Genomic DNA, 26,299 nt, shown 5'->3' with positions numbered 1-26,299 from the left:
CTTTCGTGGACTAGCGGATCTTGGCAATCCGAGGTTGTACATGTAGGCACAACAGAGTGAGGATTCATGCTATGCTACCTTCCATCCAGTGATCTACCATGACTTCACAGGTACTCAAATTGAGGACTTATCCTATAAGGCTAATAACACCAAACTACTAGCCAAGAAAAGCATACCACAGCAGGAATTCGCTGGTCATACTCATCTGTGTCTTATGCACAGGCAATACCCCGCACCTAGAGAGCTGACCCAAATTCGAGCCCTTGGAGAAACTAGCACCGGCCCTGGAGCAACATGGACAACGTTTGAATGGCGAGATTCACATCAAACAAGAGTCTCTCCAAAGCAAACCGCAAGCCTATCGTTCTGTCTTTGCCAAGGCGTCTGGGTCGCTGCAGATTCCGTCCGCTGGGCTTCACTTTTCCAAAGAACTGCTGGGCCAGGCCACCGCAGAGGGAGGGGAAATCGCCCATATTACACTGCACGTCGGGCGACGGAGATCTTCCTGGCTCGTCACATCAACCAGGGAGACGTGGCGAACCACAAAGTCCAATCTGAATACTTTGATTTTGGAGAAAAGGCTGCGGCGCAGATCAACCAGGCCCGCGCAGAGGGACGCCTCGTGATCGCCATTGGCACGACTGTCATTCGCATTCTTGAGCCTGTTGGCAGAAATGATAACCCCGGAGGTGCTGTGACCCCCCAGGAGGGATGGACGGGTCTCTATATCTATCCTGGGTTTGAGTTCAAGGTTGCAGACATGCTGCTCACCAATCTTCATGCGCCGCGCTCCACACATCTTGTGCTTGCAGCGGCCTTTGCGAGCAAAGATCTGCTGAAGCGCAGCTACGACGAGATTGTTGAAAATGGTGGATATGAGTTTAATATGTTCGGTGATAAGATGCTGATTTTCTAGCTCAATTGACACCTGGGACGCTTGCATATATTAACTGTCTGCAAGAGAATAGCTAGAATCACCTGGCAGGGAGCCAAGTACCAGTTAAATAAAATATACTCATGATTAGGTCTATGTGGCCGTTCTGTCTACTTTTCCCAAGCGAGCGTCGTGTTCCTGAACAGTTACACTTGGACAATCTCAGATAATAGAAAACAATCTGACAAATATAAATGAAGTCATCCGCATCCAGGTGTACATACAGGACTAGGGTGTTAAGTAAACAGCTAGCTGATTCTATATCAGAACAATGACATTATATTGATCAGATAAACCATGTCACTGTCCCATCCCGGTTAAATAGTCTCCTAGCTGTTTGGTCACACTTGCAGCCGCCTCATGTGCCACCCCCTCAGGACTATGCGCCAGTATAAGAGCCTGATTCGTTTTGAACACATACACGCCCTCATGGTCCTAAACCAATATATTTCCAGTAGATTATATCAGTATATAGATTTTGGGCACCTACCTTCTTAGCTTGAAGAGACTTTCTGTCTGCCGAGGTCACCAGATACTTCTGCCCATTGAGATAAAGCCCATTATCATGTAGAGGACCCGCATCGCTAAGCCCCTCTATAATGCTCTGCAACTCCTGAGGCGTAGCCTTTAGATTGGTTTCAACATAGATCAGTTACTGAAACCATCGTTGTAAAAAGATAATAAGCGTGCCGTACGCTGAAACCAGTACTGGTCCCCCATACACTGTCACCCACTCCTGAAAATATAGCGGCTTTGTCGATATTGCCAGTCGCGATAAGACTAGAGTCAACATACCCTGGAAAATGGAAGAGATTAGCAATCGTGTAGTATAGCCATAGTTAGATAATCTCGTACCTTGAAAACTCATTTTGAGTGTGTACCTATATGGGACGCAAGTATACAGGGACAAGAAGTTTGTGTAGGTTCGGTTGATAGACAGAGGGGTACGGCTCCTTTATAACATAGTATATTGGCTTCCTGCTTTGCCAAGATTCAGGGCGGCTATTAGCGTAGATACGTATTTCTTCAGCTGAACTCTGGCCCCATTTGTGCCTCAGCTGAAGCTGACTAGTGTCAGCTACTATTACCGTACGAGCTACTAATCATATCAAGAGAATAAGGTCTGATTTTCTATCTATATGAGAACGCGGGCGTATATGTAGCCAATCTGAAGCCCTAACACTCGTCTGAATGCAGTAAATTAAGCAGTACTTTTATGAGCGATATTCATATCGCTGGTAGCGAGACAATTCTCTGAATATTGAAGCTATTCGGGATTGAGAATCGCTATGTACCATGGATCGATTAAATACCGAAGGAATGGATATAAGGAGTAAAACTTCAATCTCTTGAGAATTTCACTCCGTGTTAGGGATATTACTCGGAGTAAAGCATGTAATATATGGTTATTATAATAAATATATTTCTTGGCTTAATGTAGTTCATCTTTATACAAGAATTCATGGCTAATCCCACATCCCACCCCACTGCTTGTTCTCCTTGGAATCCCATCCTTCCAAATTCTTCTTCTTGAGTCCCATGTCACGATAAGCAGCCCTGATCTGCTTCACAATCTGTTCTTCTTCGCTTTCTGATTCCGACTCTGTGTCATCATGTGATACTGCACAACCACCGCTCAGCATGATATCAGCAAGCCTGACATTTCCCAGGTCATGCAAGGTCTCTTGCCATCCCCAGTGACTCGCCCGTGGGATCCATGGCCACCAAACAACCTGATCCCGAAAGCAGTATTCAAAATCAATGCCTCCATCTAACAATACCAAATCAAACAGAAGATCCATTCGGATCCCTTCTTGCGCCTTCTCAGGGTCCTTCCTTTGCTAGATCTGAATTAGAAATTTGACGCACGGCTCGATGCTAATGGATGGGAGGAATTCTACCAGAAATGTATAGCTACCCGAGTAGCCTTGACAGGAGACTGAAGTTTGATAAACGGCCAAAGTAGTTGCTGGGGGCTGTTGAACTAGCATCCGTCGCCAACTTGCTTCTGGTCGGAGATATGCCTCTTTCTTCTCCGGTCTCTTGACCATATCCAGGGTCGTGAGGGGCAATTCATATGCTTCCCCTTCAGGGGTCTCAGGATCATGATATTGGAATAGTGGGGGGAAAGCATCGACCAAGAGTGGGTTGAGCTGTTTTTCACTGTTGGGATGTTTTCTGAGAGGCTTCATAAATAGTGCTTCTTGGATTAATGATGACTCTTTTACTAGAGCTGCCCAGGCACGGCAGACCTGTGGAGTGGAGGCGATGAGGGTGCGCAAGTCAAGCTGCAGCAATATCAACTCGAGGAGCTCCGGTGTGGAAAGGGCTTGATGTGTATATGTCTTTGGGGCATCCATTGCTTGAAGATAGACAGAGGTTGTTTGTTTGATGAATGTCTGGATGACAGGTTGTTGATACAAGTTCACAGCCCACACAGCCCTGCCCCCCACGTGATATCATCTGCGCTTTAGCATTATAGGTTAGTGCCTTTATAGTAATATCAAGAACTAACTGGTACACTAGGCTAGTCTATAATCAATATTTTTGGTAAAAGATTGAAATTGGGTATAGTACTGATACCTTTTGTTGATGCCTGCAGATTATTAACTGTAGATTTTAGTCACAATCTCGACACCATGAACCTATTTAAACACCGTCAGTCTTGAAGCTCTTATGGACAATAACCCCAACGCTCAAATCAATACTTAACAGTAAAATGGATCTCAAGCGTCTCCTGTCACACCCAGATTATGACTGTTTTGATTTTCACGACCTGCAGTCCCTCCCGCAGCATCAGACTCAGTCGCCAAAACGTCTCTTGAAATCCTGCATTGGTTCCTCGATGCCCTCCCACACCACAATTCTGTCGCACCTTTAAATGAAGCAGAATGAGCCGAGAGAAATGTAGTCCCCAAGGCAGACCACTGTCGTGCCGTCTTCCAGAGGGCTGTGGCCTGAATCACCAATGTTACAGCGCATCTCTCGACAAAGGGAACGATAAAAAGGTATAGGAATGTAGTGGTAGTAGTCGTAGGCAGAGTAATAATAATAATAATATATGTATAATATTAAAAAAAGGGGGTTCCACGAACGAACTCTACGAGGGTCAGTATAGCAACTATGCTAACGCCACACACATACCCTAACAGCTTAAGCCAGTATTATCGGGACTGCCCTGGGCGCGGTTCGAACAGGGAACGTTGGCCACTGCAGCGCAGAGGTTGCCCTCTACTCCACAGAGTGGTCGGATTATCTAGTAAGGGGAGACCTAAAATATAAGGGAAGATTTGGACTGCTGCCTGGTGGGCAGGTATACCTTGTGTCATGATGATTGAATCTACTTTGTTAGAATAAAATCGACCAGCTATACGGCTCAGATTCCCCAAAATAGCAGCCGGTGGCCATTATTCGAGCAGGTCATCGAAGATCTCACCGTTGATTGGAAACTGGGTGTTGAATTCCATTCATGCCGGGTCAATGCCACGGTGTTGGAGCATCGAGTGTTACACGATACCCCCGTCCATTTTCAGGGACTTGTCCCACGGTGATATTCTCCCAAGCACTGCGACAGAAGCATTTCCCCCCTACATGCGCAGCCTGGCAGTCAACCCTCTGGTATACACTGCCCCGGCGTTCATCGTGTTCCCCGAGGTCCAGGACCCTCTGCTGTATTGGATATCGGTGGCCCCGCAGATTGGCCAGTATGTAGCCTTCATCAACGACTTGTTATCCTTCCCCAAAGAGATCCGCGCAGGTGAGGAATGGAATTATCTCTCCATGACAAGCAGAGCCCGTCGGCAGGCCGGGGAACCGTCTCGCTTTAGTCAAAGGGTGCTGCTGCTGGTGATTCTCTGTGGACCTTCCGGGATACGCTGCACGAGGCAATCGAGGACGCATTGAAAGTGACGGCTGGAGTTGATCAGGGGTTCGCTCATTTCGATAAGCCCGGTGAGAAAAATCGGCACAGGATAGATGAGCATGGAAAATTGGCTCATGGTGTCTGGAAGGCCTTTAGGCATGGATATGTGGCGTTTCATTTGAACTCGGCTCGATACGGGCTGTCAAGCTTGAGGGATCGAGGGGAACTCGCGAAGAAGGCGGATAAGACTAGCTGTTCTTGCCAGTTGGTGTTCTTTCCTGGGAGTTCTGGCATGATGTGATGGAGATGGGCGTTTAGATCTTTGTTGAAAAGATATGGTTTATATATTTAATTATGTTTGTTTGTGTGATGTGTTGCTTTTGAAATTCGGTTTGAAGGTATTGTCTGCAATATTTTTGTGAACATGAAGCTACATCTGCAATTCAACTCAACTCCCAATATATTCAGAGCATCCAATCTATTCAACTGTACTCCAGGCTGCAAAATAGTATTTCCATAAACAGAGATATATCGGACAACTTTCCGGCCTATCATCGGTCCACCACCGAAACAGAACCCCGCAGAATTCCCGCTTCTCGGGCAATTCTTACAGCGAGAGAAGTGGGGGATGTTTGTCTGAGTAGAATGTCCTGAAAGCTGATTTCTCTTCTTCAATCACTTTCCTTTTCTCTTTCAATTATACCCATTGAAGTATTTTTTACATCAAAATGCAAGCTGCCAACCGTCTACAAAATGCCCTGCGCACTGAGCGCGGTCTAACCTTTGGAGCATGGCAGATGCTCCCCGGGGCCAACCATGCGCGCTTCATGGCCAGATCGGGATATGACTGGATTTGTGTTGATACAGAGCATGGAAATATTGCTGGTACGATTATATTGCAAGCAATTGTTTATATGGCTGCTAATGTAACAAGACGCACAAATGCACGAGGCTGTTGGTGCCATTGCTGCCACCGGTGTCAGCCCAATTGTTCGGATTGCGGCCAATGAAGGTTGGATGGTGAAGAGTAAGCTCTATTCCTTTTTTTATTTGATTTTATGTCTAACCCCAAAAAGGAGCGCTGGATTCAGGAGCCCACGGAATTGTCGTGCCGCTTCTCTACACTGCGGATGACGCCCGGAGACTGGTAGAGTCAGCTAAATTCCCTCCTGTTGGCCGAAGAGGGTTTGGGAGTCCTTTTGCCATGGGCTCAACAGGAGGTGTCACGGGGCCGGAATACCTGCAACAGGCCAATGACTCTCTTCTCACGATTGTTCAAATTGAGACTAAGGAGGCATTAGAGAATGTGCGTTGGCAACCCCCTAATCTCTCGAATACTGAAACTAATCCCATTGGTAGGTCGAGGAGATCGCAAAGGTTCCCGGTATTGATGTCTTATTCATTGGACCTTGGGATCTGGGCAACAACATCGGCCGTCCGGTCCTCGGTGCTTTCCACGATGATCTCAGCGCTGCCATTGAGCGTATCCACAAGGCGGCTGTCGACAATGGCAAGCGATCAGGTATTTACTGCGTGGGCGGTGCAGCTGCAAAGAAGTACGCAGACCAGGGTTTCCACATGGTATGTAACGTGTTGAAGAAGTCTGCCTTGAAAACTGCTAATATTCGGTTGCTTGTAGATCTCTGTTGTTGCTGACGCTGTCGCTCTTCCCACATTCCTCTCCGAGGCACTAGAAACCGCCAAGGGGTCCAAGACAGACGCCGCGGTCCCAACCTACTAACCATCCAGTGTAAATATAGCTTTATAGCGTTTGAAATGAATAATACGATTATCCATGTATAGCTTCTTATTTCTGCTGCTTCTCAGCTTCGTCGACCAAGTTCTCGACTTCTTGTTCGGTCCATCGGTGGAAAAGCTTCTTCGGATCGGAAAGTGCCTGCTTGGCCTGGTCTTGGATGGATTGAACATGAAGAACCGGAACATCGAACTCGTAGACATCTCTCCAGGGCTTGTTGTCAGGAACCATAATGTCCAGCTCGGAGTAGTCGAATGGTTTGCGCTTATGCACTTGGGTCACGGCGTGTTTTGCGGTGTCGCACAGCCCGCAACCGGCACGGGTGAAGAGAGTTACTCGAACTGCTTGAGAGAAGAGAGCTCTTGTGGGAAACATGGTCACTGATATAAGATTGAGCGATTCGATCTTGGACTGGAGCAATTGTGTAGATCTGATCCGATGAAGGAGAAGTCGGAGAACAACAACAGCTACGATGGAACCTTCGAGCTCTTAGGCTAAGCCCGTTTGGGACTGAGTCGTATGGCGGTCCGACGAGCAGCAGAAGAGTGGGATTTCTGCGACCGTTGGCTTCCACGACTTTCTGCCAAAAACTCCGACATCTGTGGTATATTTTCTTTCGTTGTCTCTCTCTTGCTATTATTGAGAACATAGACGGACAAGATGGCATCCAAGTGCGTCCACAAGGGATGCGGTAAAGAATTCACCGACTCCGAGGAGCAGTGCGTGTATCACCCTGGACCGCCAGTATTCCACGAGGGACAAAAGGGTAAGTGAGAGGACCTTGGTGTCACTTTATAATCCGGTTGCATTTATGCGATCGATAGTTTGGTGGATTAGTTATAGCTAACTGGCTGTCGTTGATTTCTACAGGTTGGAAATGTTGCAAACCCCGCGTTCTCACTTTTGAGGAATTCCTGGGGATCCCACCTTGCACTACAGGCAAGCACTCGACAGTCGACGACACCCCCGTCGAGCCCGCAAAGAAACCTGCAAACGATGAAGCTATCACTTCCCTTTCTGCACAGCTGGCAGCAACTGAAACTGCCCCGCCGCGACCTGTTGCTTCGCCCGCCATTGCCCCTCCTTCGAATGCGCCCTCGCCGGCTCCCGAAGAACCAGACTCCGACGACCCATCTCTGGAGATCCCAACGAATGCGACTTGCCGGCGGAGAGGGTGCGGTTCAGGATATGATGCATCTAAATCGCGGGAGGAGGAGAAGTGCGTGCATCATCCGGGACAACCAGTTTTCCATGAGGGGAGCAAAGGATGGTCCTGCTGCAAGAGGAAAGTGTTGGAGTTTGATGAGTTCCTGAAGATCCCAGGATGTCAGGAGAAGAAGCAACATCTTTTCGTGGGCAAGGTTAAGCCAGCGGGAGAGGAGAAGGTCGAGACCGTGAGGTGAGTAGCAGCATCTGATGGAGTACGATGCATAAAGTCTGATCTAACATCTACAATCGCAGGAGCGACTTCTACCAAACACCACACTCGGTGAACGCCTCCCTCTACCTGAAGAAGATCGATAAAGAAAACGCCAAGGTTAACTTCGCCTCCACGTCGGTCGATCTCGACCTCCCGACGACAGACAACAAGCGGTTCAAAGATACATACCAGCTGTTTGCGCCGATTGACCCTGAACAATCCAAGTTCCGCGTGCTGGGCACCAAGCTCGAATTGACGCTGATCAAGGCAGACGGAACCAGCTGGCCAGTGTTGAAGAGCGATGACAAGTGGAGCGGAGAGAGAATTCAAATTGGAAAGGCAGGGAGGGTTTAATGTCTGATGATTGACTTAGCATAACGTGACGATAGTATGATAGATGACGGTTGACTCGTGGAGAAATATTGAAATAATACAGCTAGCAGGAGCTGCTTACAAGGCGCGAAAAGGCTGAGAGGACAGAGTATATACGGGAAAATAATTCATTTGATTGACTATTCTGAAGAGCACCAAGTGCCTGTATGATTGAGCAAGAGTACACAACATAGAATGTACTGAAAGGGTGTGTTGCGCCCCCTCCACAGCTAAAGCGCCTGGGGATCTTTTCTTGCGAAATGAAGCCCTAGCCTAGCCATAGTTTGTAAGGGAAAAAGGGATGCGCACGCGGAACAAGTCCACGTTACTCTGCGAAGCCGGGAACGGAGGGAAACCCATGGAGTTAATTCCAAACAAGAATAGCCCTCAGCGAGCAGTACTTTGACTGAGCTCCGATAGATTTACATTAAAGGTATGTAAACCGCTACTGATGATGGAGAAAAAAGAAGAAAAAAAATCAAAAGGGTGGACGGACAGGAGCAGTATTTAAAGGAGCGGTGGGGGGCGCTAATGGTTACCGTAGTCAGCTAGTGTTAGGGCTGGGGCTTGGATCATCAGGTGAAAGCACGTGATATTAAGACCTCAGGCTGAAGTGGGGCTTTTGTTGAGAGAGTCACATGATGTGCGATCACATGCGGAGTAGTACGAAACCGGTCATTCCGCACAATTTGGCCTGACAGCTGGAGGGAGAATAATGACCTAAAGCATGTAGTTATGATTTGAATACTGCTTTCATGCACGTGGCTATCCCCGGAATAGCTCTCGTCTGGCAGTTGTAGGCCCTTCTCCATGGCGGGAGGGGAAAGTGCTTTAGCAATGGAGGGGTTGAAATCCGGGCGGGCATCTTCCAATCAAGGCTCAGGGGCACGAGACCAGCAACGTTCACCTCTACGGCCCCTGGGCTTGTTTTTCCCTTTGCTTTTTCCCCTCAGCCTTGCCACCCATTTCACTCCATAATTCTCTCGTCGCATCAATTGCCGGTCAATTTATGCTTTTTCTCCCCTGATCATTATACCAAACGTTTGGTTGTTCTCCTACGAGCGCGGGATAAGCTAGGTTGGTCGGACACCGCTGCATCTGGCGGTCTAAACTTTTCTTCGCAAAAAAGACTAACTGCGACTGCTGTGCAGAACTCCTTGCCGTCGCTTATCGCCCCCAAGAAAAATAAAAAAAAGACAAGTTGCGCTTCAATATGGGTTCCACATCCAGTGACGGTTCCCTTTCCTCCCTCAGATACATTGCACAGTCGTACAACCATGCGGACTCGCAAGCCTCCGCGCTGAGGCTCATTTTGACCCTGAACCCCCACTGGGAGGGCGCAGACAACAAGATCGAGTTCGTGCGGTTTACGGACGGCATCACCAACACTGTGTGTTCTAGGAAAACTCCGTAAACGATCTCTGGAGAACTAACGTGATCTGTGTAGCTTCTCAAAATCATTAATCGCAAACCTGGCTGGACCGAGGAGCAGATAGACAATGAGGCAGTACTGATGAGAGCGTACGGTAACCACACGGAGATCATCATAGACCGCGAAAGTATGACCGTCACTTGTGACATGCCTAATCTCCCTCCTTGCCTTGCCCATTGCGACTTTTGCTGAGTAGATTTGTGATTGCTATAGGAGAGATGAACTCCCACGCTCTGCTTGCCAGCCGTGGTCTCGCCCCTCCCCTTCTGGCACGCTTCCAGAATGGCTTGCTTTATCGGTTCATCCGTGGTCAACCCACTACGTACGCCGACTTGGTGCAGGCTCCGATTTGGCGTGGCGTGGCCAGAAGGCTAGGACAATGGCATGCGGTCCTGCCAATTCAGAACAAAGCGACCCCCACAACCGAGAAACCCACGTCTATGATGCACGAAGTAGATCTCGATTTGGAATCCCGGGTCAAACAAGAGGATGACATAACCGCAATTCAACCGCGGCAACCTGGACCCAACATGTGGACGGTTCTCCAGAAATGGATCCTTGTTCTTCCAACTACGACTGAAGAGCAGCGTGCCAAGCGACTAGGTCTGCAGACGGAGTTTGAACGGGTCGTGCGTGAATTCGATGATGGAAAGGGCCTTGGTGATGGTGGGGTACGTTGATTTCCCCTAATCTTCAGGCACTCCCAATATGAAGTGTTCTAACCCGTTTCTTAGCTGGTCTTTGCGCACTGCGATCTCCTCTGCGCCAACGTGATCGTTCTTCCACGGTCAGAGGAATCCAACAAGTCAGACGATGAAGCCGAAACAGTGCAATTCATCGACTACGAATATGCGACGGCCTCTCCCGCTGCGTTTGACATTGCCAACCACCTCGCCGAGTGGTGTGGGTACGATTGCGATTACAACATGATGCCCACCAGGGCCGTTCGCCGGCAGTTCTTGACCGAATACGTCAAGAGCTACAGCAAATACCAGGGGATCGCAGAGTCCGCTCAGCAGGAAACCGTAGACCAGCTGTTTGAAGATGTGGATCGCTTCCGCGGTCTCCCCGGGTTGTTCTGGTGAGTTTCATTCCACCTGGGACGATCCATGCCACATACTAACAAGCACAGGGGTGTTTGGGGCCTCATCCAAGCACAGATCTCGCAGATCGACTTCGACTACGCCTCGTACGCCGATCTTCGTCTCGGGGAATACTACGCCTGGCGCCGGGAAACCGACGGCTCCCGAGCTCAGGCAGGCGAAGAGATTCCCCTGCGCGAGCGACGATGGGCACAGGAAGCATAAACATGCATCCCCCAACACCGTATCCTTGTTCGGCTATCCACGCGTGACCAACAACTACGGCGATTGAGATGAGGATGAAGATGCACATTGTATATAATGTACTTGATTTACTCGGTTCGCGCGTGCTGTTTTTGCCTGAGTTTTTCATTTCGCTCTGATTGAAGAGGGGTTCAACAAAGTTCCCTCGCGGAGTGCAAATATGCTGATAGACAATATTTCATTGGGAGCGGAAACTTGGGAGAACAAAAAGGGTACTACTTTACATTTTACTAACTACAGGACAGGAGGGCTTGTCTTCAACGACTTTTTGGTGTTTCAAGGCGCCGAGGGAATGATATATACATACTCGGAAAGATATAATAATAGAATGCTTGGCGGTTGAAATAAATTGAAGTTAAAGATATAGACAGAACATGAAGTGCATGTTCATTGACAGTATAATAGACATAAGTATATACATAATCTTATCATAATAAACACAGCCATACATCATGAAGGTATCTGCAGTCTATAGTGCAAATAAATCAGAAGAAAAGATAGAAAATACATAATTACAAACGGTGCTGCAGAGGCGACGAAGGCTGGGAATACGACCCATCCAACTTCAAAGCAGCCACTAACTTGCGATACGACTCACTGCCTCTCCGGGCATGTTCCTGGGGGGTCTGCGGGTTGGGATCAGCCAGCGTCCTGGAGAACAGCTCCAGCGACACCCAGCCCTTGAAGCCAATGTCGAAAAACGCCTTGGCCACGTCCAAGACGGGTAGATAGCCGCCGCGGTCTTCTTCAAAGGCGAATAAGCGTGCGTTTCGAGACCAGTTCATACGAGTGGGCTGGCCTGGGACGTGGAATTCGTGCTTCTCATCCAGAGGCGCAGCCAGTCGCTCTCCATCGACGACTTGCACGTAGAACACCTTGGCAGGATCGACATTATCCCGGAGACGGGCTATCGAGGCCTTGAGGTCGGCCTCTGCGTTGGGGTTTTTGCCTGTCGGCGAGGCCGGGTCGGCGTATACACGGCCGGCGATGTTGAAAGTGTCCAGACAGAGACCAAAGTTGGGACGGTTAACGGCCTCAACCACTTCCCAGGATGCCTCCCAGGTGTCGATGTGGTTGCCCCAGCAGAGTGCTTCGTAGACGAAGCGGAAGGGAGGTGACTGCTGCAGACCCAAGTCGGCGATGCGCTGCAGGTCCGAGACGATGAGGGCACGATCGCTCGAGGTGCGCGACAGACCGGTTTCTGGGTCTGCGCCGAGGAAGTTGGAGGGGACCTGGATGAGGTCGGTGCCCAGGATACGGGCGATGCCGAACCAGCGAGGCAGCTTTTCAGTAACGTGTTTCTCGTGCTCCTTGCGGTCTAGCAGGCCCTCGTAGAAGCTGAAGGGCTGCAGGCAGATGATGGTGAGACCGAGCGACTCACACAGTTGGCGGGTTCGCTGGGCGGCTTCAGTGACGTCGCCATTGCAGGAGTATTGGGCGAAGCAGTCGAGGTCGTCGAAGAAGAGTTCGATTCCCTCGAAACCATATCGGGCAGCTTGGTGAAGCTTTCCAGGGAGATCGTGGATCCATGGGCGACCAAGCGACATGGACGCAATTCCTGGACGGTTCACGTTTTGGTATGGCATTTTGACTTGCTTGATAGATTATTGATGTGAATTTTATATTATATAGATGTTCTGGTGTTAAGAAGCAGGTATCAAAGACGCTGAACCGCGCAGCAGAAATGGACGACAGGCAGCTGAAAAAGATCAAGTGACGCTGACTTTCGAGAAAACAGCCAAAGAGGGGACCAGACCATTAGCGATGCTTTTAATGGATGCCTTTCGAATGGAAATATGAATACCAATCGAGGATTGCGTGGATCAACGCAGGACAACCAAACAGGACGGGCAGAGGGGAAAATGCAGCGCGGGAGAACGTTTAGCATCGCTGCGTTTACCCGGAGCAATGGATTTCCCCACGCGAAGGCTCTGATTGGCATTATTGTCGCGTTCCAGTTGATTAAAATGCTGCATTTATGAACATTCGAATCGGAGTAATTCATAGCCTATGACATGCAGACAGCGAATAAAACACTCTGAGTCATTAGTGAACGCTGCAGGCCAGGGTCTTTTCTTCCCCGGATTGTCTCCATCTGGAGATTCGACTAGCACGTACATATACAGCACATCTCCACCACTCATCCTAGACTCGATTCAATCAAACCATTCAAAATGTCCGTCAAAGTCATCGTCGTCGGCGCTGGTCTCATTGGCCCTCGCCACGCCCAATCCGTCATCTCCAACCCAGACACCGACCTCGTCGCCCTCATCGACCCAGCTCCCAGCGGCCCCGCGACAGCTTCACAACTCAACACAAACCACTTCCCCTCCCTCGACGCTCTTCTGGCTTCATCCTCCATCCCTAAACCAGACGCCGCCATCGTCTGCACCCCCAACCACACTCACGTCCCCATCTCACGCAATCTCCTCGCCAACGGCATCCACGTCCTCGTCGAGAAACCCGTCAGCGACTCCATCGAGTCCGGCCTGGAATTGCTTCGCTTCGCCCAACTGCCAGAAAACGCTCACCTCAAGCTCCTCGTCGGCCACCACCGTCGCTTCAACCCCTACGTCTACAAAACAAAACAGATCCTCGACGCTGGCTCCCTGGGCTCCATCATCGCCGTCAACGGTCTCTGGACCCTCTACAAGCCTCAAAGCTACTTTGCTCCCCCGACGGATTGGCGTCGCGCGAAATCCTCCGGCGGTGTCATCCCTATTAACTTTGTCCACGACGTCGACATCCTGCATCACTTCTTCGGTCCCATCGTTCGCATCCACGCCGAAAAGACCCTCCCGCAGCGTCCCAACCCCCCTCACGATGCAGAGGAAGGCGCAGCACTCACTCTCCGCTTCGCGTCTGGCATCGTAGGAACCTTTCTGGTCTGCGACGCTACCCCATCGCCGCATAACTTCGAAACCGGCACGGGCGAAAACCCAATCATCCCCAAGAGCCCGACAAACGGTGATTCAGACTTCTACCGCATCTTTGGCTCGAATGCCTCTCTGAGTGTGCCGGATATGACGCGCTGGAGCTATGATGGAAAGCCTGATAAGAGCTGGAATGAGACTTTGTCGGTGGAGCGGTATGATGTTGGGGATGCCACGCCTTTTGATTTACAGTTGGCGCACTTTGTAGAGGTTATTCGGGGTAATGCACAGCCCAGCTGCTCGGGCGAGGAAGGATTGAGAGCTCTGATTGTTTGTCAGGCAGCCAGGAAAGCGCTGGAAACTGGACAAACTGTCGATATAGACACAGATCTGTTCAAGAATGAAATATAGAAAATGTACTTTAGCTATAGATTTGTTAATCTAGTCATTCAATTTCTGACCTTGAAAACCACTAAATATCTATTAGAACTAGTGTTCGACTTGGATGCACACTCTCATCACGATTATCTTTGTTCTGTAGAAACCATGGATGTTTCTCGGTCTAGCTATAATGGCCATACCCAGTTACCGTCCACGTTGATGATTCCCTAGAGTCCACACTTATACTTGATGCATTACGTTGATCGTAGTTCATACACTGCATTCAAATGTCTGGTAAATCTGTAATTAGTACACTAAGCACATCATTCATTCATAATAAAAAAATATATTGTCATCTCAAGCTTATTCAAGCAGTTATCACTCAAATTATACAGGAAAGTAATCCCAGATCATCAATCCAATCACATCTCAAACACCCAACGCGTCAATACATCACAGCTTAGCTTGAACGCTTGCCGCATCCTCCACATGCTCATCCTTTGCCTTGGTGTAGCCCGACTCCTCGATATCGTGGCGGAATCGTTCCTCATCCTCGCGCAATTGAGCAAGCATTTGTCCATGTGCGCGCCAGATAGGCTTTTTCTCGAAGAGTCGATCCATGCTTTCCAGAGGAATACCCTTGGTTTCAGGAATAAGGAAGTATACAAAGATGATAGACAGGATCATCAGCGACGCGAAAAAGAAGTATACGCCATATTCCATGCTGGAAAACATCTGCGGCGTAAATCTCGAAATCAAGAAATTCCAGAGCCAGTTAGATGCTGCCGCACAGGCTTGTGCAAGGGATCTCATGTTGGGATCGAACATTTCCTGTACATGTTAGTAGAGTTGACACCCCAAGTGTAGAGAGACAGGCTTACCGAGTTGAGGACCCAGGGTGTACCATTCCAGGTCGGAGTATAGAAAACAGTCCATAGGTAGAAGAAGAACATGGCTGCAATACCACCACCATCCATTCCTGCATCATCCGGTCTGCTTTCGGGCTTTGCGGCCTTGATATAGGCTCCCACCACCCATAGACAAACAGAACCTCCGGCAGCACCAACCAACAGGAGCATACGTCGTCCCACGTGGTCGATCAACCACAGCAGCCAGATAAAGGTAACCACCATCTTGACAACACCAAAGATACCCGTGGTGAACAACTGAGCGTTGGTGCCCCGCACACCAATACTCTTAAAAACCGTGGGGCTGTAGTAGTTGATGGCGTTGATACCAGATCCGTTCTGCCAGAAAAAGAGCATGCTACCCAGGAAGAGACGATACCTGACCTTCGGGTTGGTAGCCGCGGCCTGGAATGGCTTCCAGAAGCCAGTACCGATAGCGGAACGCTGTTCCTCCAGGGCCTGGTCTATCGCTCCGATTTCCTCAATCATGTAGATGTCATCCTCAGGCAGTTGACGGATCCAGCAGAGGTTCTTGATTGCCTCCTCTCGGCGACCACGACCAAAGAGCCATCTGGGGGATTCCCGGATGAAGATGGCACCGATAAGCAGAAGGCCCGATGGAATCAGCTGAACAGCAAAAGGAATCAACCACTGTTTGTGACTGGGTTCCAGCGTTTCATCAACACCATACTATCATACATTAGCATACATGAATACAGACATTAAAGTCTTGGTGGATGGAATGAGGGGAAAACTCACATTAATCCAAAAACCAACAAGGCCACCAACTTGCCAGCCTAACTCGTAGACACCAACCAATCTACCACGGATAGCAGGTGGAGCCAGCTCAGAGATGTAGATAGGAGTGATGTTGGAACCAGCGCCGACAGCTAAGCCAGCTAAAACCCGACCACCATAGATCAGGCCTAACCCACGCTCGCTGTTGGCTCCCAACATCAGACCGGCACCGAGAACAAAGACCAGACCAGATGAGATTAAACCCCATCGCCGACCCCAGAAATGACCGATTGGGTATGCAAAGAAGGCACCAAAGAAAGCACCAGCCTGATAGCAGGAGACAATGTTGGCGCTCACCAGATCGACAGCAGCATCACTCATAGAACCGAAGCTGAATTCACTTTTGAACGAGTCCAAGGCCAATGTAGTACCAATGAAGGCACTATCATAACCGATCATACATGACGTGCAGGAAGCGACAGCGGCCAGAAGATAAATTCTCCAGTTGTAAACCGACCTGGGGGTTGGTCTATCCTCAACAAGTTTGAGAATAGACATGGTGAAGTAAAATCCCTCTCAGAGGGAAGGGCGGCGCAAAAACAAAGCCAAGTGTGGGGGGAAGAAGTAGATCAGAGTCAATGAATCAAACGGTGATGAAAAAAAGACCAGAATGATCCTGAGCAGACTGGGGTCTATATAGCCACAGGATTCCCGGTAACCTAACCCGAACAGATGGAATCCGGGGTTAAAAGAAACGTCGTGATGCGAAGGCGGAGAAAAACAAGGGGCAAAGTGGCCATCAAGTCGATTTCGAGGAGTGTTTTTGATCTGGTGGGAAAACGAACGGCGGCAAAACAATGTTAGCTTTCGCAAAGACTGTAGAGGACTGTGCGTGTTGTTTTCTCTGGGAGCAAGTCTCGGGACTTTTGTGCAGATTAAATTTCTGGGCGAAAAGTCAGACTGGCACGAAACATGGGCATTCTCTTGGGACGAGAAATCTCTGCCATCGCTGGCGCAGGCGCTCCGATCCCGCTGCGAAAAGTGCGGGAGGTGTAAGCCATTGTGGGGAGGCTAAGCCGTTAACTGCCAAACGAGACAGGGATGCGGGCTAGCAATCGTGGAGAAGAGATGCGGAGAGTTTGGCGGTAATATGGGACAGACAGCCAGAGAGACCGAGAGTGTTTCCCCGGATTTCAGTCCATCAAGGGGGGATCAGGCAGGGTCAAAAAGGATAATCATGGAACCCAAAGGCCATGCGGGGGATATGTCACTAGGTGGCGGGGAATTGATTCCCCATGGGGTTGATTATTTATTCAAGAAGACTGATTCATGAAGGGCCTATTTGTTCATCGGCGAAGAATATGGCCGACGGTAAGGGGGAAAAGGTTCTCCCCGAGAAAAGCCTGCCGGGATGTTAACGCGGTGTTGCTCGGAGATAGTGGCGATAACTTACTGGGACGGCATGATGGGCCGATCAGTGGCATTCAAGTCTGCAGAATCGAGTTTAACTGATGAAGTGATAGTCTTTGATAGACAATTGATGGAATGAAGGAAGTTTGATGGGAAATTGGCATATCGTCCTGGTTGAGGAAAGGAAGAAGAAAGAGAAAGAACTGCGGGGCGAGAAAAAAACAGGAGGAAAAAACAACAGCAAAACGTTTCTCCGCCATTGGGAGAACCTCGCCTGCCCATCGGCGCAATTAATAACCAACGGCCTTTCATCGCTTGTCCCCAAAGGGCGAATCGATTCCGTGTCGTTAAGCGTCATCCCCTCTCTGCTGTTTTAAATAATTACCGATCCCCCATTCCTGGATCAGGCCATCGCTACGTATCCCCCTCACCTTAAGATCTTCATCATTATGGCAACACAACCAACTGCCGGCGGCGTTCAGCCCACCGAAGAGCCTATTACCTGTCCTGCTCACTTGGACGGTGTCGCCTACCTCTACGGCCATCCTCTCCTCAACTCTCTCTCCCCACCTCTGCACCAGACCATCTACAATGCCCTGGGATTGAACTGGACTCAAATCCCCTTGTCCAGCGTGACAGGCACCTCCGCTACCTATCCTCCTCCTTACACAAAATCCCCACCGATTGAGAAATACCTGGCCACTATCCGCGCCAACCCCAAATTCGTCGGCTCGTCCGTCACCATGCCCTGGAAGGTCAGCATCATGCCTCACCTGGACGACCTGACCGAGGATGCCCGCCAAGCCGGCGCTTGCAACACCATCTTCCTGCGCAAGGAAGCCAACGGCGAGACAAGCTACGTTGGCACAAACACCGACTGCATCGGTATCCGCGAAGCCCTGGTGCAGAACCGCCCCGAGGGCACCGAGGACCCTTACCGCGGCAAGCCCGCCTTGATCATTGGAGGCGGCGGCACTGCACGAACAGCCGTCTACGTGATGCGCAAGTGGTTGGGTGCTAGCAAGATCTACATCGTCAACCGGGACCGTGCGGAGATCGAAGCCATCGTCAAGGAGGACCAGGAACGGAACCCCTCTGCCGACAAGGCTGAGCTCATCCCTGTCTACAGCCCCGCCGAGGTAGCTCAGTTGGAGGCCCCCGCTGCCATTGTGTCGGGTATTCCTAACTATCCGCCCAAGTCGCCCGAGGAGATCACCGCCCGTGAAACCATTACGGCTTTCTTCAACTTGTCGTCTAGCACCACGCCCAAGGGTGCCATCCTGGAGATGTGCTACCACCCCGTGCCGTGGACTGAGATTGCAGAGCTGGCTTCATCAGCAGGATGGAAGGTTATTCTGGGGTCGGAGGCCTTGATCTGGCAAGGGTTGGAGCAGTCTCGCCTGTGGACAGGACGGGATCTTATTGGAACACCGGGGCTGGTTCAACGGGTGAAGGATGTGGTGACCAATTCCATTGCTGAGCGGGCGCCCAAGTCGAACTTGTAATGACCATGTATTTCATTTTACGTTCTTGTATAAAGTCTTAGAGAATTGCATGTGCTATAGACCACGATTATCCAATACATCTATGCGGTATCTACACCATATATATAATTTGACCATCACAGCGTAATGTCCTTGAGTATATATCCATTAAATTCCAGGTCGCGAGTACTCAAGCTCGCGTACCCGTCGCCATACCTGTCGCACAGTCCTCTCTTGCGTCTGTCGTCCTGTTTCAGTCTCCGAGGGGCCCGCAGGTCTGCCAGAATTAGCATTATCATTCAGCAAGCAGACAGCGACAATCTCACCTAATAGCCAAATACAATCGACTTCCCAGCTTGACATCCTCAATAGGAGCTGTGTCGGGATTCTCAGGGGGGTTGGCCGTGGTGACCAGTCCACCAGCCTCGAGAAGAATCGCAACTCCAGCAGCGACATCCCTATAGCATCAAGTTAGTCATAAAGCAGGCATAGACCTAGAAAGAAAAGCGCTTACCATTCCCAACAACCTCCCTCCCACCAAATATCCATGGCCCCCATAGCCGTATACGCCAGGTCCAACGTGGCACTTCCCAAACTCCTCACACCATGTACCATACCGCCTTTCCCGTTCCTGCTACCATTCTCTGCTGCCAGGTTCATGAAGCTCTCGATCTTGCGATGCATGTTGCCGTCGAGGATATCGCGGCGGTCTTTGCCCCACTCGCATGAGAGGATGCACTTATTAGGGGCGTTGGGGGGCATTGGCGGGATGGAAGGGTTACGGATGAGGGGTAGTTGGCGCTTCTCGTTGAGCCATGCGCCGCGGCCGATGCAAGAAGAGAATAGCTGGTCTTGGAAGGGGGCGTAGATGACACCGATAATAGGGCGGTGGTCGACCAAAAAAGCGATCGAGACGCAGAACATGGGGAAGATGTGGGTGTAGTTAACGGTTCCTGGCACTGTTAGCCGAAAGAACTTATATATAGAAGGATGGCATACCGTCCAACGGATCGATGCACCATGTTGGCTTCTCGTCAATCAGATAGTCGCGCGATTGTCCTTTGGCATATGTTTCTTCTCCCAGGAACCTGTCGCATTTGTCAGTGATTGCCTCAATTCAGGTACAAAAACACTCACTTGTGGGTGGGATATTTCTCCTGGATTGCATTCTTGATAAGTGCCTCCGCATCTGTCCATAGTCAGTATCCGTGGATCATGTCAGTTCAGTCGGAAGCAAATACCCTCGTCGGTTTGAGTCACAATATCAACCGCGCTGTCCTTCTCCGTAAATGCCTGGCTTGTTCCTCCGATTCTTTTCTCAACACCATCCATCAAAAACTGCCCAGCCTTACGACCCAAGTCTACGGCGAAGTTGTAGATCTCGTCTAGCTCTTCTCGGCTGAATTGAGTCATGATGCGGGCAATGCGGGGTTAACGTGAGTTCTGACAGGTTCTGAGAAGATACTTGGTGACAGGTTAAGATAGCAGATGGTACCAAGCAGTAACAGAAGAAATGAAAGATGGAGAAACAACAACAGATGGCCAAAAGATGAGAAGATGGAGTTGTTACGATTTCGATTTCTGCTGACCTTGACTGATCTGCTCACCGTGAGTGACTCCGTGAGTAACCGTTTATCGGAGGTCCCCACAGGTGGAGCAAAGGAAGTTTTGCTGCCAGCATGGTCATCATGCTTTAGGGTACAGCAGTTCGAGTGGCTTGCAGTATGCATTGGCTAGACATCTGTGTAGATGACTGAAACGTGGATATATGCATGGAAATCCCAGTGGTTCCAGAAGATTGCTGCTATTCGATTGAACAGTGGCATAGGGCACAGTTTGTCTTCTGATGCTGACAATTGCTACGGTACTCGAGGATTTTGATATTGGCCAATCCGTGATGAAGAATAGTCATTCTATTCTGCTATCTTCTTCATACAATTTACATCATCCTAAGCATTGCTGGTAACTGGTCAAGCCAGTTTGAGTTCCCCAAGGCCGAAGCCGGAGATCTCGATCTCGATATACTTTGATATAAACACCAGACTTCAACACCTCGCAGACCAGAAAGTCACAATGAGAAAAGTCAAAAAGCAAAAAAAATGTCATAGGACAAATTCTAACCAGAATCAAAAAAATGGGGCTTTATAACCACCCTATCATCAGTGTTACCCCTCCTTGTAATGCTGTGGTTTTGTCTCGGCACCGGCAAAGCATTCTGTCTGTCGCCATCGGCTATCCGTTTATCCCTGAGGGAAACCCCTCAATTTTTTTTATGGGGAATGCGACTCCACAATCCACCATGATTACAACATTGTAACATGGGATAAATCTAAGGTCCAGAACAATTAACCGATGATCTTATGAAATAGCCAATGCCACGAGGTTGATTGGCGGGGGTTGATGTATTCATGCACTTGATTTGCCTCGATTCATATATCTCAGTTCTACTTTGAACTTTGACCACATTCATCTACTTACCATCTCTCCACCATATCGATATACATCAAATACACTCGAAATGGGCAAATCAATCCTCCTCATCAACGGTCCTAACCTCAACCTGCTCGGAACCCGCGAACCCCATATCTACGGCAGCACCACCCTCTCCGACGTCGAGAGCAACTGCAAATCCCACGCCGCCTCCCTCGGTGCCTCCCTCGACTCCTTCCAGTCCAACCACGAAGGTGCCATCATCGATCGCATCCAGGCTGCCCGCGGTAACGTCGACGGTATCATCATCAACCCCGGCGCCTTCACACATACCTCTGTTGCAATTCGCGATGCCCTGCTCGGCGTGAGCATCCCTTTCATCGAGCTGCATGTGAGTAACGTCCATGCGCGCGAGCCCTGGAGACATCACAGCTATTTCAGTGATAAGGCTTCGGGGATTATTGTTGGTTTGGGGGTTTATGGATATAAGGTTGCGGTGGATCATGTCGTGACGAACTTCAAGGCGAGAGATGAGAAATTGTAAATTTACTTTCACTTGTTCTGTATATAACTTAAAATTCTTGTTTGGTTTAATCTTGTCTGTGTTGTAATTTTATATGCAAAGAGCTTACACTTCTCCGGTAATGGAGTGAGATCTCCAAATAATCTAGAGAAACCAGTCATATTTATTGCATCACGCACTGGTATATCGGAATCCATCTTGGCGATCTCATCTTATTTTTCATAGTCTTATGTATTATATACAAGTGAGAAGTTCCTGGTGTGTCCGATTGCTTTTTGCAAACCATATCTGGATGGCTGCATGTTAAACGCCTGCCGCTTGCATCCGCAATGTACACATGTCCTAAATATATATCTAGAATTATAAGTAGACACTATTGTATCCTTGGATACAATGCGAGGAGGCCGTGATATATGAATCATGCCTTGTGGGACTGTCTGGCCTAGGTCGCTATATTCCAACCTGGCAGCCAAGCTATCCATTGAATCCAAATCGATATGCCCCTTGGCCTTGACGCTGGTTCGAAGCTGGACTGCTGGTCCTACAGCATATTGGATTGCGGCCAGACACTGCTGTAGCTCATGGCCTTCCTTTGACCTTCTCTGATTCGAGTAAGTTATCAGGATGTCGAATCCCACGCTCATCTTTGGGCATGCGAAGAGCTATTCGTCTGTTGTGATTCTCGTCGTACGGCGGGCGCAGGCTCCGAGCAGGAGAGTTGTTGGGTTTGAGCTAGAAGGAAAGGCTCAACTTGACTGGAGTATGAATACAATTCAGGGATCCCAGCGTCCGGAACGAACCCCAAATTCTGCATGAATTCCGGTTGGTTATCGGTTCTAAAATGAAGAAAAGCATGGTTAGCCACTTCCTATAATAGATAGAAAAATATTGTACTCACTTTTCAGTTCCGTCCAGCGACGCTAGTTCGTCAAACAAAGCATCAAGATCGGGTGCAATTCTCGGACGTCGGGGAGGTCCGTATCCATCAATGTCGACAAAAGATTCAAGGTTTAGGTTCGGGTCGCTGTATGCTGGCGGGTATTGTTCAGTGGTGGAGGGGAACGGGGATGGTATGTCAGGTATCATGGCACCGGCTCCATTCATAGGTTTCGTGTTTGAAGTGAGAGATGGACGCAGTCTGCCGGATGCAGGGCCGTTCAACGGTGGAGGCGGACGAGATGCTTCCGACGTTCTGCTCGTCAAGGTGGGTGTTGGTGTTGGAATTGATAAAGAAGCGTTTTCATCAAGAGTAGGCGCTGTTCTCATCCAAGAATCTGGCATAAAGGGGCTCGATGTCACGAGCCCAGTACGTGCTTCATCTGTTGGATGTAATCGTCGTGAATCGCTCCTCGGTCGGGAGCTCTGAACAGGAACATTATCCATAATTGTGCTCTGCTCGGGTGTGCCCATTGTTGAAAGGTTATCCTGTCGGCCTATTTGATCCCTTTCGGTAAACCCCATTTCCGCTGTGGGTTTTCCTTGTGCAGACCATACTGATGTAAGATGAGAAGAAAAGGTTTGCAATTTACTCTTCAGCCCATATTCGAGCTCGGATGATGATTGCGGAATCGCCCCCTCTCCGGGTGCATTAAGACCAAAGGTAAGCATCATCCCAAATGTAGGAGATGTTGCCGAAAGACTGTAGTTCTCCATGTAAGTCTGAAGTAACAGCAGCGATCTCTTCGAGCTTTCAATGGCTCGCTTTCTGCAAGGGGCATCCGCTATGTTTCGGCCACCTTCTTGCATTGCAAATTGTAGACTCATGCACGTGACAATCCCCTCGTACATCATTTCGAGACCGAAGATATGTGGTGAAGCTAGCTTGGTTGTCTGCAGATCAACCCGGTAGCTTTTTGGAAGGGCAGTGACCCAGAGTTGTAACTGGCGCTCCAGCAGCTCCAGTTGTGGAATGGAGTAAGTCAGGTTTTGCTTGAGACAGCACAATTCATTCAGGATAGAGACCAATGAAACGAGACGGTTGAAAGTACTTAGTGCATGAAGAGGTCCACGGTGGAAAGAATCGCGGGAGGACTTTGTTGGGCGGAGACCAGTCTGGTCTTCCCATGGATGCCATTCTTCCAGGCCATCTTCATTGACTGGGCCGACTCTCATGAGGTCTTCCTTGCGTAGTGTTGGCACCTGACCTGTCTTCGTGGCGATCAGAGTCTCGAGAATGAAACAACCTAGAAACACATGTTTCGATCGCGCAGCAGGTTTCCCTTCTTCTATGGCCGCAGGGGGGTGATCTATCCCGAGCGAGCGCGAGATCCGAACCGCCTGTCCTACAAGCATCCATGCTGCAGTCCATTCCTGTTGGCCAAATTTGACCAAAGACAGAAGCATTATCGCTTGGACATGGCCGATTTCGTAAACCCCATTTTCAAGAGGGATCAAACTTCGGGCTGTGGCATAAAGCTGCTCGGGGTCAGGTCGGTCGCTGGGGAGGTCTGTGAACTGGCGGGTATTGGTAATCGATGCTTCCTGAATGGAAGCAAACGTCAGGACGGCCCATAATGCCGCGTAATCCCCAGACCCTGGAGAGGAGGAAGAGACTCGCATCTCCCCTGCTGTGTCCCGAAATGCCGTCCGGAGGATATCATGCTTCTCGAGTATTGGGAACCAACACTGTGTGTATGAAAAGTAAATGTCGAGCAGGGACCATGCATTAGAAGGGAGTTCAAGACGCGTCCCCGTCCCATCCTTAGAAGGGGGAAATGTTGTGAGGGTTTGTGGGAATTCGTCGATTAGAGGACCGTGCGTTCCAGTTGGAACATCATCGGATGGGAGGGTTTGGGTACCAGAGTCTCTGGTTGCACGAGAAGTATAAAGGTTGGTCGTTGAGCCTAGTTTGGGCGTTTTTACCGGCGAGAAGGCTGCGGGTAGCGAAGTCTCGCGCCCGTCTCCAAATCCTTCAGGAATCTGCCATTCGAGGGTGTCGGAAGAAAGGACACTGCTTCCCTCAGCTTCCTGCGGCGAGTCGGTAGATACTCGATTCGCTTTTTCCTGTTCCTCCTCGGGCTGATCCAAGAAGGCTAATATCCTTTCGATCTCCCTCAACACAATGCTGTTTTTCCACGAAGAGAGAAGTGTGTCCGATCCTTCCGCCTCCTTTCCCATTGTCGCTAGATGACTGGGTATATTTGCCGCCCTCAATAGGGCCCGCACCACCTCCTCGCTCCCCTGAATTTTGCAAAAGACGATTCCCCATAGTAATTCGAGTGTACGAATGTAACCGGTCGGTACACCTCTTTTCTTGGGGTTCGCTTTGTACGTACAGGGCCGGCAGAGCGACGCGCACGTCGAACACACTGGTTGAACCCCATCGCATTTGTCTTTTTTCGAGCGACAGCTGTCGCACGCCCGGGAGACGCGCTGTCGCTTTGGATGAGAGGTATAATCGTCAGCGGCATTTTGCCTGCCATCCTCGTCTGCATCAGTATATCGTCGCTTCGCTTTGACGCTGCCCCCAGAGGCTTGGCGCGTATCGTTGCTCATGATCGTTTACTCAACGGTCCACGAGTTGTTCCGGACGCATGTTCATTTTCAGATAGATCGTATGACCGAGATGAATCTTTTGCCGGCAGCTTTCTTAACAGGTGTGACAGGTTGAATTGCTTCGATCCAGCCCCACCCCACACGTGAGCACTTGATTTTTTAAAAAGGAAGAATCCTGCCTGGATGTAAGCGAGTAGCGATCAACGAGTTCTGTCTGTCGAGAGCAAGGAAAGAGACGGAAATTGGAAGCTATGGATAAGAGAAGACGACGGTGGAAGTGCCGAAGTGGAAGGGAATGAAAAGCGGAGAGATGGACCAGACGGGGAAGCGATCATTGGGCGGAGTCTTGGTCGTTTCTCCCCGGCTGCGACGGGTTTTCTCTCCACTTGTCAGCATTTCACCGGACCAGCCTATGGATTCGGACGGATTCCCAAGCACTGGTGGCAGATTGGTTTTTACACGCAGTTTTACTTCGTAAGATAACATTGTTCAATTCGTCATTTACAATAGCATTGCTCCTCTGGCCTCAGCAATCAATACTCACCACCGACCCCCTATGCAGATGCGCTGTGCTATTCCATATGCCCAGCCTAAACCCCGCGGGGAAATCGGAAAAATAAAATTTTGGAGATACACGTAAATTACCGTATTCGCGTAATATAATACCGGCTGAGCATTCTCCCTCGCTCCAAAAAAAGCAAAAATGAAAGTCTCCGGTTTTTTTCCCCGCGAAAAAGAGAAGAACGGCGATGCTGCTGACCTCTTAGTCTCACAGGGTTGGCGCGCTTTAGCTCTTTGTCAGTTCGTCGGCTCTTCAACAGTTTACCAATATCGTCTCCAATGGGTCTTGGTCCTTAGCCCTTTTCTAATTTTCCCTCGATCTTGGGGTCGAAGCTTTGTCCTCGTTTCATTAATCTCCGCATTATTCGATCTCG

At 49.6% G+C, this 26,299-nt stretch overlaps 15 protein-coding genes across 15 annotated transcripts; 8 read left to right on the top strand and 7 right to left on the bottom strand.

Annotated features, from left to right (window-relative positions):
* Positions 1-86: 86 nt before the first annotated feature.
* On the top strand, positions 87-1,296 carry ASPWEDRAFT_183428 (uncharacterized protein). The gene has a single exon (XM_040831979.1). The coding sequence runs from the start codon at positions 215-217 to the stop codon at positions 914-916; it is 702 nt and encodes a 233-aa protein (XP_040689029.1). The 5' UTR covers positions 87-214; the 3' UTR covers positions 917-1,296.
* ASPWEDRAFT_172164 (profilin) lies at positions 1,235-1,802 on the bottom strand (the record flags this gene model as incomplete). The annotated part of the gene is made up of 4 exons (XM_040830899.1): positions 1,235-1,369; positions 1,425-1,559; positions 1,630-1,730; positions 1,790-1,802. 4 exons carry the CDS (start codon positions 1,800-1,802, stop codon positions 1,235-1,237), a joined length of 384 nt encoding a protein of 127 aa, XP_040689028.1.
* A 542-nt stretch (positions 1,803-2,344) lies between these two features.
* On the bottom strand, positions 2,345-3,324 carry ASPWEDRAFT_40561 (uncharacterized protein). Its single transcript, XM_040835349.1, has 2 exons — positions 2,836-3,324; positions 2,345-2,775 (listed from the first exon to the last, which is right to left on the bottom strand). Exons 1-2 carry the CDS (start codon positions 3,292-3,294, stop codon positions 2,401-2,403), a joined length of 834 nt encoding a protein of 277 aa, XP_040689027.1. The 5' UTR covers positions 3,295-3,324; the 3' UTR covers positions 2,345-2,400.
* A 986-nt stretch (positions 3,325-4,310) lies between these two features.
* ASPWEDRAFT_40558 (uncharacterized protein) lies at positions 4,311-5,114 on the top strand. The gene has a single exon (XM_040835348.1). It carries the CDS (start codon positions 4,526-4,528, stop codon positions 4,835-4,837), a length of 312 nt encoding a protein of 103 aa, XP_040689026.1. The 5' UTR covers positions 4,311-4,525; the 3' UTR covers positions 4,838-5,114.
* A 410-nt stretch (positions 5,115-5,524) lies between these two features.
* On the top strand, positions 5,525-6,537 carry ASPWEDRAFT_27993 (HpcH/HpaI aldolase family protein; the record flags this gene model as incomplete). Its single annotated transcript, XM_040833078.1, has 5 exons — positions 5,525-5,681; positions 5,731-5,823; positions 5,873-6,102; positions 6,156-6,377; positions 6,436-6,537. The coding sequence occupies 5 exons, from the start codon at positions 5,525-5,527 to the stop codon at positions 6,535-6,537; spliced, it is 804 nt and encodes a 267-aa protein (XP_040689025.1).
* On the bottom strand, positions 6,297-7,260 carry ASPWEDRAFT_40556 (glutaredoxin family protein). The gene has a single exon (XM_040835347.1). The coding sequence runs from the start codon at positions 6,925-6,927 to the stop codon at positions 6,604-6,606; it is 324 nt and encodes a 107-aa protein (XP_040689024.1). The 5' UTR covers positions 6,928-7,260; the 3' UTR covers positions 6,297-6,603.
* Positions 7,081-8,735, top strand: ASPWEDRAFT_40553 (cysteine and histidine-rich domain-containing protein). The gene is made up of 3 exons (XM_040835346.1): positions 7,081-7,318; positions 7,423-7,951; positions 8,014-8,735. Exons 1-3 carry the CDS (start codon positions 7,213-7,215, stop codon positions 8,324-8,326), a joined length of 948 nt encoding a protein of 315 aa, XP_040689023.1. The 5' UTR covers positions 7,081-7,212; the 3' UTR covers positions 8,327-8,735.
* A 633-nt stretch (positions 8,736-9,368) lies between these two features.
* On the top strand, positions 9,369-11,579 carry ASPWEDRAFT_40549 (putative ethanolamine kinase). Its single transcript, XM_040835344.1, has 6 exons — positions 9,369-9,421; positions 9,496-9,734; positions 9,792-9,903; positions 9,990-10,447; positions 10,511-10,857; positions 10,909-11,579. The coding sequence occupies exons 2-6, from the start codon at positions 9,558-9,560 to the stop codon at positions 11,081-11,083; spliced, it is 1,269 nt and encodes a 422-aa protein (XP_040689022.1). The 5' UTR covers positions 9,369-9,421; positions 9,496-9,557; the 3' UTR covers positions 11,084-11,579.
* Positions 11,580-11,634: 55 nt separating this feature from the next.
* ASPWEDRAFT_27989 (sugar phosphate isomerase/epimerase family protein) lies at positions 11,635-12,708 on the bottom strand (the record flags this gene model as incomplete). Its single annotated transcript, XM_040833077.1, has 1 exon — positions 11,635-12,708. One exon carries the CDS (start codon positions 12,706-12,708, stop codon positions 11,635-11,637), a length of 1,074 nt encoding a protein of 357 aa, XP_040689021.1.
* Positions 12,709-13,296: 588 nt separating this feature from the next.
* ASPWEDRAFT_27988 (Gfo/Idh/MocA family protein) lies at positions 13,297-14,406 on the top strand (the record flags this gene model as incomplete). Its single annotated transcript, XM_040833076.1, has 1 exon — positions 13,297-14,406. One exon carries the CDS (start codon positions 13,297-13,299, stop codon positions 14,404-14,406), a length of 1,110 nt encoding a protein of 369 aa, XP_040689020.1.
* A 423-nt stretch (positions 14,407-14,829) lies between these two features.
* On the bottom strand, positions 14,830-16,580 carry ASPWEDRAFT_27987 (sugar porter family MFS transporter; the record flags this gene model as incomplete). Its single annotated transcript, XM_040833075.1, has 3 exons — positions 14,830-15,207; positions 15,258-15,974; positions 16,044-16,580. The coding sequence occupies 3 exons, from the start codon at positions 16,578-16,580 to the stop codon at positions 14,830-14,832; spliced, it is 1,632 nt and encodes a 543-aa protein (XP_040689019.1).
* A 1,301-nt stretch (positions 16,581-17,881) lies between these two features.
* On the top strand, positions 17,882-18,937 carry ASPWEDRAFT_155085 (shikimate dehydrogenase family protein; the record flags this gene model as incomplete). Its single annotated transcript, XM_040829676.1, has 1 exon — positions 17,882-18,937. One exon carries the CDS (start codon positions 17,882-17,884, stop codon positions 18,935-18,937), a length of 1,056 nt encoding a protein of 351 aa, XP_040689018.1.
* A 147-nt stretch (positions 18,938-19,084) lies between these two features.
* On the bottom strand, positions 19,085-20,329 carry ASPWEDRAFT_27985 (inositol monophosphatase family protein; the record flags this gene model as incomplete). The annotated part of the gene is made up of 6 exons (XM_040833074.1): positions 19,085-19,193; positions 19,243-19,374; positions 19,431-19,875; positions 19,916-20,004; positions 20,054-20,105; positions 20,158-20,329. 6 exons carry the CDS (start codon positions 20,327-20,329, stop codon positions 19,085-19,087), a joined length of 999 nt encoding a protein of 332 aa, XP_040689017.1.
* Positions 20,330-21,222: 893 nt separating this feature from the next.
* On the top strand, positions 21,223-21,982 carry ASPWEDRAFT_40545 (type II 3-dehydroquinate dehydratase). Its single transcript, XM_040835343.1, has one exon. The coding sequence runs from the start codon at positions 21,435-21,437 to the stop codon at positions 21,888-21,890; it is 456 nt and encodes a 151-aa protein (XP_040689016.1). The 5' UTR covers positions 21,223-21,434; the 3' UTR covers positions 21,891-21,982.
* A 510-nt stretch (positions 21,983-22,492) lies between these two features.
* ASPWEDRAFT_506359 (putative C6 transcription factor QutA) lies at positions 22,493-25,488 on the bottom strand. The gene is made up of 2 exons (XM_040837471.1): positions 22,768-25,488; positions 22,493-22,705 (listed from the first exon to the last, which is right to left on the bottom strand). The coding sequence occupies exons 1-2, from the start codon at positions 25,362-25,364 to the stop codon at positions 22,510-22,512; spliced, it is 2,793 nt and encodes a 930-aa protein (XP_040689015.1). The 5' UTR covers positions 25,365-25,488; the 3' UTR covers positions 22,493-22,509.
* Positions 25,489-26,299: the final 811 nt, after the last annotated feature.

This window comes from Aspergillus wentii (genome assembly GCF_001890725.1).
Source record: "Aspergillus wentii DTO 134E9 unplaced genomic scaffold ASPWEscaffold_4, whole genome shotgun sequence".
NCBI classification, from domain to species: Eukaryota; Fungi; Ascomycota; class Eurotiomycetes; order Eurotiales; family Aspergillaceae; genus Aspergillus; species Aspergillus wentii.
This window is presented reverse-complemented; position numbering and strand designations above follow the sequence as displayed.

What these genes read in the sequence shown, in the direction of transcription:
- ASPWEDRAFT_183428 (XM_040831979.1), top strand. Translation starts at nt 215, where the DNA reads ATGCACAGGCAATACCCCGCACCTAGAGAGCTGACCCAAATTCGAGCC.
- ASPWEDRAFT_40561 (XM_040835349.1), bottom strand. Translation starts at nt 3,294, where the DNA reads ATGGATGCCCCAAAGACATATACACATCAAGCCCTTTCCACACCGGAG. An exon ending in CGGGTAGCTATACATTTCTG is followed by an intron (nt 2,776 to 2,835) that starts GTAGAATTCCTC and finishes ATTCAGATCTAG; the next exon opens with CAAAGGAAGGACCCTGAGAA.
- ASPWEDRAFT_40558 (XM_040835348.1), top strand. Translation starts at nt 4,526, where the DNA reads ATGCGCAGCCTGGCAGTCAACCCTCTGGTATACACTGCCCCGGCGTTC.
- ASPWEDRAFT_40556 (XM_040835347.1), bottom strand. Translation starts at nt 6,927, where the DNA reads ATGTTTCCCACAAGAGCTCTCTTCTCTCAAGCAGTTCGAGTAACTCTC.
- ASPWEDRAFT_40553 (XM_040835346.1), top strand. Translation starts at nt 7,213, where the DNA reads ATGGCATCCAAGTGCGTCCACAAGGGATGCGGTAAAGAATTCACCGAC. An exon ending in ATTCCACGAGGGACAAAAGG is followed by an intron (nt 7,319 to 7,422) that starts GTAAGTGAGAGG and finishes TGATTTCTACAG; the next exon opens with GTTGGAAATGTTGCAAACCC. An exon ending in GAGAAGGTCGAGACCGTGAG is followed by an intron (nt 7,952 to 8,013) that starts GTGAGTAGCAGC and finishes CTACAATCGCAG; the next exon opens with GAGCGACTTCTACCAAACAC.
- ASPWEDRAFT_40549 (XM_040835344.1), top strand. Translation starts at nt 9,558, where the DNA reads ATGGGTTCCACATCCAGTGACGGTTCCCTTTCCTCCCTCAGATACATT. An exon ending in CGGACGGCATCACCAACACT is followed by an intron (nt 9,735 to 9,791) that starts GTGTGTTCTAGG and finishes TGATCTGTGTAG; the next exon opens with CTTCTCAAAATCATTAATCG. An exon ending in GATCATCATAGACCGCGAAA is followed by an intron (nt 9,904 to 9,989) that starts GTATGACCGTCA and finishes TGATTGCTATAG; the next exon opens with GAGAGATGAACTCCCACGCT.
- ASPWEDRAFT_40545 (XM_040835343.1), top strand. Translation starts at nt 21,435, where the DNA reads ATGGGCAAATCAATCCTCCTCATCAACGGTCCTAACCTCAACCTGCTC.
- ASPWEDRAFT_506359 (XM_040837471.1), bottom strand. Translation starts at nt 25,364, where the DNA reads ATGAGCAACGATACGCGCCAAGCCTCTGGGGGCAGCGTCAAAGCGAAG. An exon ending in TCGCTGGACGGAACTGAAAA is followed by an intron (nt 22,706 to 22,767) that starts GTGAGTACAATA and finishes TCTTCATTTTAG; the next exon opens with AACCGATAACCAACCGGAAT.